Raw genomic sequence first — 16971 nt, 5'->3', positions numbered from 1 at the left:
CCCAGGGGCTCCCCCCAGCGCCCCACTCGAACCCAGGGGCTCCCTCCAACCCAGGGTCCCCCCCTCACCATGGCTCCTGCAGCTGCTGCTCGGGCTCGGCGGAGTCACCGAGTCTCCAGGCAACCGCCGGGGAAGCCTCGCGAGAACTCCGGGCCGCCCATAGCAACGCGCGCCACGGCCCTAGCAACCGCCGGCGGCGCTGCTCCCTGCGGAGCCCGGCCTGGCTCGGGGGGCGGGGCCCTGCCCCAGACCCGCCCCGCCGGGAGCCCAGCCAGCGGCTCCGGCCCTGCAGTTCGGCCCTTCCCGCTGCCCCCAGGGCCCGCGGGCGGCGGGCAGGGCGAGGGGGCTCCTCCCCGGGGTGTCCGCGCGGCGCCAACCCCCGCCCTGTCGGCGGCTCTCGAGCCATCGGAACTGCCCGAGACTGCGCGGGGCGGGGGCAGGCTGACCTCCTCCCTTCGCCCGGCCATTGGGGGCCCAGTGCCCCCCAGTCTGTGGGGGCGCGGCCCGTCTGTCTCCCTACTCCCGCGTGGCGAGTCAGAGCCAGAAATGACTGGCCTGGTGTCCCCTGCGCTTTACCCAGGGCACTGCCCCCGCTGTGCTCGGGAGTTCCTTTGCTGTGACCGCTGCCGGAAGGGGCTCAGCGGTGCCATGGCATCCTGGAACCAAACTCCCACCTGTCCATGCTCTCTGTATGTGTATCTATCGCCTCACTATATGGTCCACTCTATATGCATCTGATGAAGTGGGCTGTAGCCCACGAAAGCTTATGCTGAAATAAATGTGTTAGTCTCTAAGGTGCCACAAGGACGCCTGTTCTTTCTGTGGAACCAAACTGACTCTAACTGTGCACAGCAAGCTGTTTGTGAGGATTAGGGCTTCCTTCGCTCTCGCCAGCTGTACACCTCTGCCCCACGGAGCAAGACAGAGACGCACAGATGCTGATATTTGAGATCTGATGGGACTTTCTCCACCTTTGGACAGATTAGGAACAGGCCAAAGGCACTGGGGATTCACTAAGTCTCTTAGGGCTTCACTATAGCTCGGAGCAGGAAATGCCTATAACAAGTTCCCAGATCTGCTCCCTGGGTGTCCAAGAAGTGGAAGATTGGACAAATGACCAGGGAGGAGTATAAAAATATCGCTCAGGCATGCAAGAGTGAAATCAGGAAGGCCAAATCACACTTGGAGTTGCAGCCAGCAAGAGATGTTAAGAGTAACAAGAAGGGTTTCTTCAGGTATGTTAGCAACAAGAAGAAAGTCAAGGAAAGGGTGGGCCCCTTACTGAATCAGGGAGGCAACCTAGTGACAGAGGATGTGGAAAAAGCTAATGTGCTCAATGATTTTTTTGCCTCTGTCTTCACAAACAAGGTCAGCTCCCAGACTGCTGGACTGGGCAGCACAGTATGGGGAGGAGATGACCAGCCCTCTGTGGAGAAAGAAGTGGTTCAGGACTATTTAGAAAAGCTGGATGAGCACAAATCCTTGGGCCAAATGTGCTGCATCCAAGGGTGCTAAAGGAGTTGGTGGATGTGATTGCAGAGCCATTGGCCATTATCTTTGAAAATTCATGGCGACTGGGGGAGGTCCCGGATGACTGGGAAAAGGCTAATGTAGTGCCCATCTTTAAAAAAGGGAAGAAGGAGGATCCGGGGAACTACAGGCCAGTCAGCCTCACCTCAGTCCCTGGAAAAATCATGGAGCAGGTCCTCAAGGAATCAATTCTGAAGCACTTAGAGGAGAGGAAAGTGATCAGGAACAGTCAGCATGGATTCACCAAGGGCAAGTCATGCCTGACTAACCTAATTGCCTTCTATGAGGAGATAACTGGGTCTGTGGATGAGGGGAAAGCAGTGGATGTGTTATTCCTTGACTTTATCAAAGCTTTTGATACGGTCTCCCACAGTATTCTTGCCAGCAAGTTAAAGAAGTATGGGCTGGATGAATGGACTATAAGGTGGATAGAAAGCTGGGTAGATCGTCGGGCTCAATGGGTAGTGATCAATGGCTCCATGTCTAGTTGGCAGCCGGTATCGAGAGGAGTGCCCCAAGGGTCAGTCCTGGAGCCGGTTTTGTTCAATATCTCATTAATTATCTGGTGGATAGCATGGACTGCACTCTCAGCAAGTTTGCAGATGACACTAAACTGGGAGGAGTGGTAGATACGCTGGAGGGTAGGGATAGGATACAGAGGGACCCAGACAAATTAGAGGATTGGGCCAAAAGAAACCTGATGAGGTTCAACAAGGACAAGTGCAGAGTCCTGCACTTAGGACGGAAGAATCCCATGTACCACTACAGACTAGGGACCGAATGGCTAGGCAGCAGTTCTGCAGAAAAGGACCTGGGGGTTACAGTGGACGAGAAGCTGGATATGAGTCAACAGTGTGCCCTTGTTGCCAAGAAGGCCAATGGCATTTGGGCTGTATAATTAGGGGCATTGCCAGCAGATCAAAGGATGTGATCATTCCCCTCTATTTGGCATTGGTGAGGCCTCATCTGGAGTACTGTGTCCATTTTTGGGCCCCACACTACAAGAAGGATGTGGAAAAATTGGAAAGAGTGCAGCGGAGGGCAACAAAAATGATTAGGGGGCTGGAGCACATGACTTATGAGGAGAGGCTGAGGAAACTGGGATTGTTTAGTCTCCAGAAGAGAAGAGTGAGGGGGGATTTGATAGCTGCTTTCAACTACCTGAAAGGGGGTTCCAAAGAGGATGGATCTAGACTGTTCTCAGTGGTAGCAGATGACAGAACAAGGAGCAATGGTCTCAAGTTGCAGTGGGGGAGGTCTAGGTTGGATATTGGGAAACACTATTTCACTAGGAGGGTGGTGAAGCACTGGAATGGGTTACCTAGGGAGGTGGTGGAATCGCCTTCCTTAGAGGTTTTTAAGATCGGGCTTGACAAAGCCCTGGCTGGGGTGATTTAGTTGGCAATTGGTCCTGCTTTGAGCTCCTGAGGTCCCTTCCAACCCTGATATTCTATGATTTGCAGCATTAAGGCTAACGAGCATCTCCTCAGACACCCCATGGCTATGGGAGAGCCAGACGGAGTCAGGCCCACGCTGTGCAGCAGCACTGTCAGTCAGGAACGTTCTAAAAGCAGAACCCTCAGTATGGGAAGGCAGGGGAGGAGGTCAGAGGTGGAAGGAACAGCTGGGTTTTCAGGTCCCAGCGGGAGTTTGCAGTTAATAGACTTCCCCTTGACTTCAAAGGGGAGCAGTGTGGATCTGGAAGTCATAGTAAGAACAGATGATAAAACCTGAGATGCCACTGCACAGGCACCTTTCTGAGGTGACGTTCACGTGATTCAAAGAAACCTGGTCACAGTGCCGGGAGCATGCAGCATGCACTCTGCATGGCACTACACCAGGGGTGGGCAAACTTTTTGGCTTGAGGGTCACATCTGGGAATAGAAATTGTATGGCAAGCCATGAATGCTCACAAAATTGGGGTTGGGATGCGGGGAGGGGGGCCTCTGGGGTGGGGCTGGGGATGAGGAGTTTGGGGTGTAGGAGGGTGCTCTGGGTACCTGGGACTGAGGGGTTCAGAGGGCATGAGGGGGATCAGGGCTGGGTTAGGGGCGTAGGGAAAGGCTCAGGGGTACAGGCTCTGGGCGGCGCTTACCTCAAGCAGCTCCTGGAAGCAGCATGTCCCTCCTCCGGCTCCTACGCTGAGGCACAGCCAGCCGGTTCTGCACGCTGCCCGTCCGCAGGCACTGCCCCTGCAGCTCCCATTGGAGCACCGGAGGGGGCCATTGGAGCATGTAGGAGCTGGAGGGGAGCCATGCCGCAGCTTTCTGGGAGCTGCAGGGGGGCCATGCCGCGGCTTTCTGGGAGCCGCGTGGAGCGGGGCAAGCCCCAGACCCCACTCCCCAGCGGGAGCTCAAGGGCCAGCTTAAAATGGGTGGTGGACCAGATCTGGCCCACGGGCCACAGTTTGCCCACCCCTGCACTACACCCAAAGGCCACTCATAACCTTCAGCAGATACAGGATGCAGCTGTCTTCTTGCCTAGCAGGGCTACACACAGGGAGCATGCTACACCAGGGCTTCCAACTAGTTTCCAGATGCAATTAATGGTGTTGCCTCTGCTGTATGAAGTCCTTTGTGTTTGGGGGTCTGCCTCCCTTAGGCTGGCATCCCAAGGGTGTTTGCAGTGACGGAACTGGGACTCACTTGGCCCAAGACCATTCTGCAAGGAGATGCTGAATGGGAGGTGTCTCTGACAGGGACGCAGTGTTCCTGGGACACATTGGTAGCCAATGCCCTGTGGGTGCATTATACACTGAAAACTTGAACAAAAGTTCTTATCGTAGACGTGCAGGATTTTCCTGCCTGTCAGCCTAGATGAGAGGACCCAGCCCACCCCACTGCAGCACGTGTCAGCCCGCACTGCCCACAGCACTGCCAGCCTTGCTGGCTATTCTGAGCTCTGGCCACTGCTGTGAATTGACCCTGTGCAGGGATGAGCTCAGTGCTCCTGGAGATGGGCTGGAGCCCTGTTCTTCTCAGGCAGCCTCTCCACGCTGGCCAGGCTGGGGCATTTGTTACCATTGTTCAGAGTTTGTTTGAAGAGGGTCACTAGGTAGGTTGCAGCTACACGCAGGGCAATTTGTTAGTCAGGCACCGTAAGAATTGAGCAGGAAAAAACAGCAGCTGGTACCTCCACAATAGATGGCTGCAATTTGCACTAATTGCCCAGCAAGGTCTCCAAAGCACGAATTTTCAAATCCTGGGGCTGGGTTCTGCAGGGTACCAAGCCCCGCCCCCACAGCTGCCACTGACCCCAGTGCGAGCCCCTCAGAGAAGCAGACCACCCCGACTTTGGTGCCTGCACCTGGTTTTGACAAAAGTGGCCTAAACTCCCACCCAGTGACCTGCCCTGATCCCCCACTGCATCTAGCTCCTGTCGGCAGCTCCAGAGCTGTCCCTTCTCTGCAGCCAGCAGGAGGTGCTGCTCTTGGCAGGGTGTGTGGGAGGGATGGAATTGGGGGACTCAGTGGGATGCCTTTGAATGTCATGCATTAACGGGAATCACAGGCCAGGGACCCAGGAGATCTGGGCCATCAGACAGCGTGGGGGCCAGAGCACAGCTAACTTTCATTTGCCAATCCACTGCTCTTCCTGGGTAGGACTGTGTCAGCACTTTGGCTGCAGGTGACACGAGTCTAGCCGGTGGAACATGAACGGCTGCCCTGTGTGGGACGTTGTGCTCTGCTCCATTAGGTCCCTTTTCCAAGTATTTGGATTTATTCATCAGAGCTAGTCCAACAGCTCATGCAATATCATTACTAGGAAGGCCTGTGGCCCTGCTCTCTGATGCCTGAGTCTCCACCCCAGCAAAGTTTCATCGGGGCCACTGATGCAGGGACGCAAGTTGAGAACCTCTGAAGGCTGCCCACAGCCCCTGAGCAGGGGAGGTCCAAACCGCTTCCCCTTGTTCCTGTGCTAGCCCCTGGACGACTGGGTCTTACTGCCCTTCTGGCCTGGGGCTTGGCTTTATAGGTAACGCAGCTGACGTCTCCACGGCAGCTGTGCCGCTGCAGCGCGGGTGCTTTGTACGTTGCCTGAAGGGGTTCTTCTGTCAATGTAGTTAATCTACCTTTCTGAGAGGCAGCAGCCAGGTCGCCAGAAGAATCCTTCCCGTAGGTCTAGCTGCACCTCTGTGGGGTCAGGTGGGCCTAACTACGTCACACAGGGCACACACTTGTTCACAGCCCCGAGCCAGGGGCTGGGGCCATCTAATTTTGAGGTGTGGACCAGGCCTCAGAAACAACACCACAGCTCAGCCCGAGCTCCCTCCCTGAGCCTGGCATCCCCTAAGATTTCCCTCCGGGCGCTCCTCCCTCCCGGCTCCTAGTTCCCTCTCCCATGGCACCCTGCCTGCCACGGTGCTGATGCTGGCTCCCAAGCCTGTCTGTGGCTACAGCATCTTCATTTCCTCTGGGTTCTGTGTGTCCTGCTGTCCTGGTCCTTTCCTCCTCAAGCCGTATCAGCAAGCCCCATCCTCCACACCTTCCAGCTTCCACCCAGGCCAAGCCTGCCTGCCTGTTCTCCAGGGCTCTGTCCCCCAGCGATGGGGGCCCACCCTTGCCCAGGCTGTGTGCACCTGTTCCTGCTGGGGATGCGGGGAATACACGTCACCCGCTGCTCCTCCTGCACCAGGGCCTCCAGACTCCCTCTCCAAGGGAGGCGTTGCCCCTTTCTGGCTGTGAGAAAGCCTGGGACCCCTGGCCTTTCCTGCAACCGGTACCTTCAAGAGTTTGCAGTTACAGAAATGAGGGGGCCAAAGCCATGTGGGAAGGGGAGATGGGTAAGTGGGGTAAGGTTGCCAATTTTGGTGGGACCTATTACTAGAGGTTTCAGCACATGACATAATCTTTAACTCCTGGAGGCTCCAGCACAATACTGGAGAGTTGGCCACCCCAAACCGGGGGCAGGAGGCTGCTCCAGAGGCTGGGATGCAGAGAAGGGGGCAGCGCCCCATGGGGAGGTTGGAGAAGGAAGGCAAGGGGGGGGCAGGGGACGGGGGTGGGGGGTGTCCGCATGGACCCCACCAGTATGTCCTTCACCCCTGGAAAAGCTGAGACTCCCCCATCACCCTCCGGGGTCCTTCATCGCCTCCAAGGCGGGGGATGTTTTCTTGAGCTGCAGCTTCGCCTGAGCCAACGTCCGGGCGCGGTCGCCCTGCCCCAGCGCCCCCGCAGGGCCAGCCCCGCCGAGGGAAGCGCACCCCGGGAGCCGGCAGCCGGTCCGCTCCGCATTTCACATGCTACAGAGCCCGACGCGCCGTGCGGGGGGAGCAACATCGCTGAGCAGCGTCTGGGGGGGCTGGGAAAGGCTGCAGGGAGCTGCGGCCTGGGGCGCCCGCTCTGCCCCCAGCTGGCCGGGCTGCACCTGTCCTCGGCGCCCCCCCGTCCCCGGCTGCTGCCAGCGTAGCCCCCCCGCCCGCTGCGGGCCCCGCCCCGCTCCGCGCTCAGTGGCGATGCGGCGCCGGCTCCGGGCGCTGATCCCCAGCTCGGCCATGCGAGCCGGCGCGGGTGCGGTGCTGCGGGGACACCGAGGCTGCGGCTCGGCCTGACGCAGCCCCCAGCTCCCCGGCCGGATGGAGGCTCCAGGTGGGGCGGGGACCCCAGGTACGTGGCGGCTTTTCGGGCACTTCCCCGGGTGTTGGCGGGCAGCGCCGTGCTGGAGGAAGGGGCCGCTCCGCTCCCCGGGGTGGGGTCCTGGGGGGCTCCCACTCCAGAGAAAGTTGGTCCGGGCGCAGGGAACCGGGGCCGCTCCCCGCCCGGGGTCTCGTCCCCCGCCCGTCCCCGGCGCCTCCTTCCCCCCGCAGGGGCTCGCGGCAGGCCCGGGACACCGTGCGCGGAGTGTGTCGGGCTCGGCTGGGGGGAGGCGGCTGCTCCCCGCATTGCTGGGCGAGCCCGGAGCCCCGCGCCCATCACCGCCGCCTCTGCGGAGGAAGCGACTCCCCGGGCACGGGAAGGACCCGCGGCCCCTCCAGGGCGTGTCAGCGGCCGGGGCAGGTGCCGGCTCCGCAGCCAGCCAGTGCAGCGCCGCGGGGACCCGCCCCCGGCCCGCTGGCCTTACCCGGCGGGTTTCCCGAGCAAAGCCCAGCCGGGGTGTGTGGGGCCGAGCTGCCGGTAGAGTCCCAGGCCGGGGTAGCTCGGCATCTCGCCGGCGCTGCGTGGGGCCCAGCCGGGAGCTCCCGGCCCCGGCAGCGCAGCCAGACGTGGGAGTGGCCCATGGCAGCGCTAAGCGGGGTGGGGAGTGTGCTGCTGTCTGGTGCGGGGCTGGGGGCGGGATGCGGCTAGTGGGGGTGTGCATGGGGGGGGGCGGGGTGGTAGTTGTGTGCATGGGTGTGGTCAGGTATGCAGGGTGTCCGGGGCGTGTGGGGTTTGCAGGGGGGTGTGCGCAGTGGGGTGGTGCCTGTAGTGTGGGAGGGTGTGGGCTGCACGTGCACATGGAATGCCTGTGGGGCTGGCACGTGGCTGTGTGTATGCTGTGGTGTGCGTGGTTTGCACACAACGAAGTGTGTATGTGTCTTGGTGCCTGGGGTGTGTGTAATTTACCTTCACGTTCCGGTGCCGCGTTGCCCTGTGTCTCAGGGCCCCAGAGAGCCACACAATGTCCCAGGCTTTCCCTGTGTCTGTGTCAAGGCAGGCCTGAGCCATAGGGGAGCCGCGGTGCCTGTAGGGGACAGCAGGGCTCCCCTGGGGCCTAGAGGAGACAGGGCAAGATGTGGAGGGTTCCAGGGGGTTTGTCTGGATCATCCTGGTGGAGCCAGCCCACGCTGCAGTTTAACATGAGTCAGCAAAAGAGACAGGTTGGAGTAACACTGATCCCAGTCCGTCCCCCCCCCCAGGGTGCAGCTGTGGGGGCACCGATGGCAGGAGGTGGAGGACAGAACCCATTTCTAAAGCTAGAATCAGGGTCCCGCTGGGTAGAGGGACCAGCCTTTCCCCTCTGGAAAGGGGGGTTGAATCCTGACTGTGGTGCAGGGAAAACTTTCTCAGCCTGGTTCCTAGTTTGATATTCACCCACAGTACAACCCTGCAGCCTGGGCTCAGAAGGGGCTTTGGGGGGGTGGATGCGGGTTGGGATTGAGGGGCCCTAACCATGCTGCAGGACGGGAGCATCACAAGGAGCTGCAGGTTCGGACGAAGGTGCATTGGCCGAGGTGTGGGGTCAGGGGGTGAGGCTGGGAAGGGGCCGCAGGCCAGGTCAGCTCTGTGTGCCAGAGGCTTGCACAGCACCTGTCTCCTGGGCCAGGCTGTCGTCTCTCTGCCGGGAGGGGCATGTGCCTGCAGTGTGAGAGAACAGAACAAAGCCGGAGCAGCTCTGCATGTATTTCATGAGCGATCGGGGCCAGGATTTATGCCGGTAAATTAGGGCACTGGATCTGGGAGACAGTTTTATGGCTGGAGCTGAGCCAGTTAAACAGGTTCCTTTATGCTGGTGCCTGGCTCCCGAAGTGCGGTGTGTTCAGTCTCCAGGCTGAACGTACCAGGGTTATAAGCCAGTGTAACCCATGCTAACGAGGCCCTGGGGACGTTAGCTGCCGCAGGCGAGGCGTCCAGGCACTGGTATCCTGAACTCCAGAACCCCACCTACCTAGAGGTCCTGACAGCCAGCACAGCGCAGGCCCCTGCTCTCCAGGACATGTGTCTCCTTCTCAGCAGGGGAACGGGCTCTGAACTCCACCCCACGGGGAGTGGATCCCCTTCCACGCACCAGGTCTCCTGGGCCGCATCCCAGCCCCACGTGGGCTGAATCGGGGCACGTAGCTCGTGCCCATGTGTGCCAGCCATCCCCCAGGTGCATGGGGCCCCTTCATCACCAGCAGCTCAGGGGCATGCTGCCCTCCCCATCCACACAGGCTCCTACAGCCCTTGCCCAGATTAGGCTGAACTGAAGGTCCCCCCCCCCATCCCCATTGCTAAGGGAAGTGTTAAGCATCCCATCACCAAGCACGGTCCCTCCCCCCAGCTCTTCTGTCTGGATTCTAGGGTGACCAGCTAGCAAGTGTGAAAAATCGGGACGGGGTGGGGGGTAATAGGTGCCTATATGTGAAAAAGCCCCAAATATCAGGACTGCCCCTCTCAAATCTGGTCACCCTACTGGATTCAGTCAGGGTGGGAGGGATTTCAGTTCCCCTCCATTGGTCTGGCTAATATATTCCCATTGGAGATCAGTGCGGAGACACCCTTGCCCATGAGCCCCCATTGTGAGGACAGCGGGGTGGGGCCTTGACCTCAGGAACTGCAGCAACAAGCCCTTCTTTCTAATCTCCGCTCCATCCCTCCGTCCTGTGCGACCCCCCCCCCCCCGAGCGTCCAAGTGCTGACAGCCAGGAGAGCTCCCGTGGACACAGGGAGAGGTGGGGTCACTGGACACAGCCCTACCCTGAGCCTGACTGCCCAGCTCTGCCTTCCCACTGGCCTGCTCCCTGCCTGGGCCCCAATGACCCGCTCTTGCCCGCTCTGCCGGTTCAGAATTGATTTTAAAGGCTCCCCCTTTGCCCGCTGTTTCCTAAAGGGGACACCCTTGGTGGGGGAGACCCCATCCCTACAGCAGGAACCAGCAGGTCTCCTCTCGGAGCTATTCAGCTGGTGCAGCTATGCAGCCTCCCATGCAGGGTGGCAGCTGCCAGAGACCTGGGGAAAGAACAGGCTTCCTGCATCCGGAGGGCTACAGGCCACCCGTCTGATCAGCGGAGTCCCGCACACGGCAGTGGGAGCAGTCAGGCCTGGTCTGGTGACAGTGAATGTAGCCGGGGGTCCACAAGCTCTTTGCATGCGTAGGTGTCTGTTCAGCGTGGCCCAGCGCATGCCTGGGTAGCTCTAGTGCAGCCCACGTGCATGAACGAGCTCCCTTGCCTCAGTCTCGCTGGATAGCTTACCTCCAGCACATTCCCCTTCAGGCCAGTGCATGCATTTGAAACCCGCGTGGCCAGGCACCATCCTGAGCAGCCAGAGTCCCGTGCTTCCTTCCCCTTGCCTGACCCTGGTAAGGACACTGCACCCGGAGCAGCATGACCTGCGGAACAGCTGCTCGGGCGAGGGCTGGGGTCTCAGGTCCACTCCAGAAAGATGGCTGCAGCTCCTGGCCCCAACCCAGCGTCACAGGGTGCAAGCTCAGTGGGCCTGTGGGCCCGTGTGCTACGGTGTGATGCACAGACGAGGCCTGACGTGGGGCGTGTCCTGCTTGTTAACAATACTATGACCTCGGGAACGCCCAGCACGCTGGCGCCCGACTCCGATAATAGCCCTAGCGCTGCTGTCGCGAGGATACCTACGTCTGGAGGTCCTGGGGTTTGCCGGCACCTGTGCTGGAGGTCTCAGGGATGTAGACTGTCAGTCTGCCCCAGGCCCCATTGGGGTGGTGGGGAATCTTTCACAGCAACAGCTTTTCTCCCAGGGGTTTCTCCAGCAGTAAAATCGAACAGGAGTTAACAAACACACCCAGTCTGATTACAAATCCTTCCCTCCCACCACCCAGCTTTCCCTGGTGCTCCGATCCAGCGCTCAGGGGCACCCAGCTCAGACGGGGGGAAAAACCCTTAAACCCCCTAAACAACAACTCCCTCCTGGTCCCTCTCTCCAGCCCCAGGACGCACAAAGGCCCGAGTCCCCTGCTGGCCCTAATCACAAGGCACCGTGAAAAGCAGTGACCGCGCCACAGCTGCGTCCTTGCATGCCCAGCACCGTGCAGGCCCTGTCCCCTGCGCATGCTGCCCCTCCTCTGCTGTGTGCCCGTGGCCAGCGTGTCTCCTGTCCCCTCATAAGAGCAGGCCACAGCATGCTGCCGTCAGGAGCGGCGCCAGGGTTTTCGCCGCCCTAGGTGGCAGCGCTCCTCCTCAGAGCATTCAGCGGCGGGGGGCCTTCCGCTCCGCGTCTTCGGGGCGTTTCGGTGGTGGGTCCCAGAGCGAGTGAAGGACCCGCCGCCGAATTTCCACCGAAGACCCGGAGCGGAAGGCCCCCCCCCGCCGCTGAATTGCAGCTGAGGACGGCAAAATGCCGCCCCCCAAATCCTGCCGCCCTAGGCGACCGCTTAGGGTCACCTAATGGAAGCGCTGGCCCCTGGCTGCTGTTCACCTTTCCCTGGGCTCCTAGGGGATACATCTGGCCCGGCGGGCTCCCTGCCGGCCTCTTGATCCCGCTCAGGGCTGACCTGCTCTGAGATGTGCTGGTGGTGACAGGCAAAGTCACGCCTCTTGCTGTGGCTTCCTGGCATCACTGATGCATCCTGCCCCACAAGTTTGCCTTGGGAAAGCGCCAGCCCCAGCACCCGGGCGAGCAGTCAGTGCAGGGTCTGGCTCAGCGCCGTCACCCCTTGGATCTTGCTTCCCCCTAAGACAAACCGCCTGTTATCGCAGGCTTCCAGGCCTCCCCAGAACAAGCTCCGCTTTTGTTTTCACTGACACAAAGGGTCCCTGTGCAGGGCAGGGTGTGTGGAGCTGCACGCCACGGGCACACAGCTGCGGGTACTGCATCCATCCCCATGGCGTCCTGCAACTACAGGTCCATCTGCCCCCTCCCACAGCCAGGGTGGGGTTCTCGCCACGTGTTAGGCAGTGCAGTGTCTGGAACTGTCCTTTCATCCCATTGCCGTCTGGTCTCTCGTCTCCCCCAGTCGCTGTGGGGGCTGAGCACAGTGGCTTGCGCTCTCTGAACTGCTCCGTGTGCGAGTCCCTCCTCTCTGGTGTGGGGATGAGGGCAGAGACCGGAGCCTCCCTGACACCCCCCCCCCCACATCCTGTCATTTCAAAATGGCTTTCCTCGGCTTGGAAAGCTGCACCAGATGTGTGCCCCGGAGCCACCGGGACTGGCAGTGCCAGAGCACCCGAGGGAGGGAGCTGGCAAGGGTCAGAGGCAGCTGGTAGCCACGTGTGACCCAGGAGGGGTCTCTCTCCCCATCCCCCACCTTGCTGATGGAAGTCCCAGAGGCAGGAGCGTGCTGGAGCAGCTGTTCGGGGGCCTCGTCCCTGCACGAGTGGGGTGGTGGGCAGAGGGTGCAGAGCCCAGGGTTGGGTGTCTGGGCATCTAACACCGGCAGCACTTTGTGATTATAGAACGGGTGAAAGAAGCCCAAGCGCTGGAGCGAGCCACAGGCATCCCGGCACATGGGCCGGTGGAGGAGCCTCCCAGCCCCCCTGCCGAGGAGCAACGCGGGATCCCCATCCCCAGCTCCGGCCTGCTGCAGGTCGCCGAGCGGAGACGTGAGTACAAGGCAGCGTCCTGCCCCCCCCCCCCCCCCACCGCTGTGCACCCACTCACGCCTTCCCTAGGGCCTGCCCCCGGGGCTCCTTCCTCCCCCTGCCCTGGGCCCAGCCCGGCCCAGCCTAGCCCCAGGCTCGCCTGCTGGGGCTCCTCCCGCCCAGGGCCCCAAGCCGGGGAGGGGTTGTCTTGGTTCCAGGGGCTCATTCCCCCAGACTGACTCCAGGGGAGATTCCCCAGTTGTGGATACACGGCAAGAAGGCAGGATCTGCCATGGGGAAGGAGAGGGAAGCAGGGCAGGGACTCTGGCCCCGAATCCCTGAGCTGTCACCTCTGCTCCTCAGAGCCCCTGAGCAGCGTGTCCTCCCTGGAGGTGCACTTCGACCTGCTGGATCTGACCGAGCTGACGGACATGTCGGACCAGGAGCTCGCCGAGGTCTTCGCTGACTCCGACGATGAGAACGTAGCCAGCGAGTCCCCTGCCGGTGAGTGTGCCCAGGCCGGGGGCCGGCAGCCTGGCCTGCCACACGCACACCGGGACAACCCCACTTACCTGCTGTCCCGGCCCCTTCCAGCTGGGTGGGGGTCGAGGCAGCACCTGGTGAGCTCAATGTCTAAACACAATACCCAGGCCTGCCCCAGCTAGGGTGTGGCCCCCTCGCTGCTTCCCCTAGCCACAGCCAGCAGGGGATCAGCACATCCTTCCTGTGGTCCGTGCGTCTCCCTGAGCTGCCTGTAGTGCAGCCGGCCTCGTTGGTAAAAGCAGCAGCAAGGCCCAGGAGCAGAGAGGCAGGGCCAGCCCTTATCTATCAGCTGCACATCACCTGTTCCTCCAGCGCCGCCTGGGCCCCAGGGCCGACAGGAGGGTTTTTGGATCCAGGCCTTTGCAGACAAACCCCACCCAGCCCTGGAGCCCCCACCCCAGCGTGGGCCGTAGCCTGTGACAGAGTGCGGCAGGGCTGTGAAACCTGCTCACCCGGCTGCACCGGGGGGGGGCCTCATTAAATGCACCAGCTCTGCCATGCATCTTGAGCAAATCAATACTGCTTGACAGGGGCGTCTCCACGGGGCATCGCTGCTCCACGGGAGGCTCTTCTCTTCCATCACGTAACTGTCAGAGGGCTTGGGCCAGCCCCTGCGGCACCCGAGGGCACACGGGCCGGGGTGTGGGGCTGCAGTAGTTTATGGGCACAAGTGTGCGTGGGGGGGATGGGTGAGCGTGGGGCAGTGAGGGAGGGGTGCATGTGCACGCCTACATCAGTGGATTGGAGGTTGCACACTGGGGCTTGCTGCTTTGTCTGCAGCAGGTGAGGTGCCATTCCTGGGACAGCCCCAGGGGTGGGGTGCAGTCTCACATAGTCTCACTTCAGTCGCAGCCCTTTGTCTGAGGAGATGGGTAGCCCACAATGCTATGCTTTGCAATGCTGGGCTGGAGGGCAGGGCAGGGCAGAGCCCAGGGGATCCGAGGGGAGGCTGTTACTCTGGGGTGAGGGACTTGCATTTCCCCACTTGCCCGGGAAGGAAGTGCTCTATTGCACAGGCTACTAGCATGGATCCACTGTCTGAGAACACGTGCAGCCCTGGGCATTCTGGGGGGCTCCCACCTGTTCCGTACCCCCAGAACCCATCTGCCTGAGGCTCCTGCTCCACCCGTCTGTCTCGGTGCAGAAACAGCAGCTGCAGCCTGGTGAAGCAGATTGAATGAATATGTAAATCAGCCCCTTTAGCATCTTCAGTGGGAACACGTGACCTGAATTAATTAGCAGAACTCCCCTGCACTCTAACTAGGGAGATGGCTGGAGCCAGAGGTAGCTCCCTGCTGCAGCTTTGTTCCTGCGACACAGCACGTGGGCAGGCACTCATAGCATAGGCACCAGGCATGTGTGTAAAACGCACTTCAAATGCCACCACGTTCACGCTCCCAGGCCCTGAAAGGAAGATGCTTCAGCACCTGCCAGGCCAGGTGCCCACCCCAGATGGGCACAAGGAGCTGTTCAGGGTTTGCCCACGTAGACTCATGGTAACAAATCCACTCTGACTCTGCGCCGAGTCCCTTACTGCCGAGGCAAGGGGAAGGTGAACCACACGTCCGTGGCCAGGAGTGAACGGAAAGGCCCTGCATTGGCTCTAGCTCACACGCACACCCAGGACTGGGAGGCGTGAGGGTTGGGTTCCTAGCTCTGCTCGGTCACTGCCTCGTGACTGTGTGTAAACCCCCCCCGCTCTGTAACCGGGGCTCACGCTAACACCCCAGCGCTACAAGGCTCTGGCCAGCACTGTCCGAGAGGTCAGTGTTGTAACTCTGCCCCGCCCCCAATCTCTAGGCCCACCTCCTGCAGACGAGATGGTTGTGCTTTGAGGCATTAGTGCAGATGGGCCAATTTCCAAACTGTGTGATTTGCACATGCAGTTACCACAGCAGGACCTGCAACTAGCCAATGAATGTGTGCCATCACTCACGCAGGCAGGTGGGGCAGGGCACAGGACTGGGAAGGTTTCTGGTGTAACCTTAGGCAAGACACAGATTCTTTCCGTGCCTCAGTTTCCCCATAGTTCTTGCAGAGCTTTCAGGCAGCTGTGACACACCCCTGTACAATGGGGCCGAACCCACTGAATGGCTCTGGCAATAAGATACAGGCCTCTGGCCTCTCGGCTGCTAGGGCAGTGTCAGGCCCAGCAGGTTTTAAACAAAGGTGCTCACGATTTGGGCTCCTGGCTGTGGAAGGAGCTGAGGGTCTCACTCCACTTCCCTATGGCTGTAGGGCCACAGCTCTCCAGCGATCCTGGGGCTTGGGGCCTGAATGCCGCCTAGAGCTGGTCCCTCAGGAGCAGGGGGAGGAGACAAGCGAGCAGGGGAGTTTGTACTGCTGCTGCCTGTCCTGTGGCTGTTGTGGAACAAGCCGAGGCCAGCACCTTTCTGTAACACTGACAGGGGCGCGGGAGGTGTCTGCTTAGCACGTCTGTCTCTCGCGCAGGTCTGCACCCGCACCCCATCCCTCGGGCAGGGTACCTGCGATCCCCCTCCTGGACAAGGACCAAAGGCGAGCAGGGGCGGGAGAAGAAACACCTCAGTGATTCGGAGCTGCAAGCAGGCGTTGTTGACACGTTCCTGGCCGTGGAGAGGCCCCAGGAGGAATAGGGGCTGGGAGCCATGGTGCCAAGCTGGGGCTGGTCACTCTTGCACTCACCCCCACTTCCAGACAGTTTGTGACCTTAACAGACCCCTGCACCTAGAGAGACGTGCAAACGCTGCTGGCTCCATATAACACAAAGCTCCCCCTTAGTGCAGCCAGAGGATGTGGAGCAGCTGTGCGAGGGCACTGGCCATGCTGGGCAAGGAATTCCAGGGGGAGACAGATCATCATCACACCCTCTTAGCACTTTTTAGCCCTTTCTTGCTCATTCTGCACAAAACCTGGCCAGGCCAGCAGTAGTGAGAGCCCCGAAGGGATTGTACTGAGCAGGGCCTAGGGCCAGGAGGGAGCCCGGCTGCACAGAAGGGAAAAGCAGGTTTGGAGAGAATTGTGTCTTTCTGGAGAACAACCTTCCTGCTGCAGGCAGAGTTAGGAAGGGGGGGAAGCCCCCTTTCTTCCCCCAGGGCAGGGGGAGGTAACGTCCAAGGAACCTGAGGGCAAACAGCCATGCTGGTTCTTCCCCAGTGAAGTGCTGCAGCGCAGAGCAGAACCCAGCTGCCTGGGAGTCGCCGGCCAAGGGAGGATCTAGCCATCACCTTCTAGAAGCACATTCTCTTCCCCGTGGCCTTACGCCTGTACGGGCTTTAGCTCTGGTGTAAGAGCAGCACTGCTGGAGATGCCAACCCCGGAACAACCGCCTGTGCTCATGCTCCATCGCACGCCTGCACAAGGAACTCTGCAGTGGGACTGGCGTGCAGGAACCCGCGGGTCTGAATTACAATGACTGCTTTGCCATTGTTACAAGGAAGCCGAGTTCCAGCTCTGGAACCAGGGGGCCGGGGGCAGTTGGAGAGACGTCTTTCTGTGGTAGAACCGGACTAGGCTGAAGCGAGCTGGACCATGGGCCCGAATGTACAGATCCTGCTGGAGGGGGCCCTGGGGCAAGGCAGGAGGGGCTGTGTTTACCTGATCCTTTCACCACTGACACAAGCCGCTTCGTGCTAATGGATTCGAGGTGGCCTGGGAGAAGAACGGGACCAGCGCTGCACACAGAAAACAAGCGGGGCTAAGCTGGACATCCTGGCCTGGCCCCTTCAAACCTCAGCCCCCATTGAATTG

General features: G+C 60.5%; 1 protein-coding gene across 1 annotated transcript; it reads left to right on the top strand.

Annotated features, from left to right (window-relative positions):
• The first annotated feature begins 7081 nt into the window (after positions 1–7081).
• On the top strand, positions 7082–15910 carry LOC112118519 (dysbindin domain-containing protein 1). Its single transcript, XM_024216875.3, has 4 exons — positions 7082–7135; positions 12574–12720; positions 13063–13203; positions 15694–15910. The coding sequence occupies exons 1-4, from the start codon at positions 7105–7107 to the stop codon at positions 15855–15857; spliced, it is 483 nt and encodes a 160-aa protein (XP_024072643.1). The 5' UTR covers positions 7082–7104; the 3' UTR covers positions 15858–15910.
• Positions 15911–16971: the final 1061 nt, after the last annotated feature.

The sequence above is a fragment of the Terrapene carolina genome, unplaced genomic scaffold (assembly GCF_002925995.2).
Source record: "Terrapene carolina triunguis isolate 2854851 unplaced genomic scaffold, T_m_triunguis-2.0 Scaffold33891, whole genome shotgun sequence".
In the NCBI taxonomy this organism is placed as follows: Eukaryota; Metazoa; Chordata; order Testudines; family Emydidae; genus Terrapene; species Terrapene triunguis.
The sequence above is the reverse complement of the archived record's forward strand: the minus strand, read 5'-3'. Positions and strand labels throughout refer to the sequence as shown.

What these genes read in the sequence shown, in the direction of transcription:
- LOC112118519 (XM_024216875.3), top strand. Translation starts at nt 7,105, where the DNA reads ATGGAGGCTCCAGGTGGGGCGGGGACCCCAG. An exon ending in AGGTGGGGCGGGGACCCCAG is followed by an intron (nt 7,136 to 12,573) that starts GTACGTGGCGGC and finishes TTGTGATTATAG; the next exon opens with AACGGGTGAAAGAAGCCCAA. An exon ending in GCAGGTCGCCGAGCGGAGAC is followed by an intron (nt 12,721 to 13,062) that starts GTGAGTACAAGG and finishes TCTGCTCCTCAG; the next exon opens with AGCCCCTGAGCAGCGTGTCC.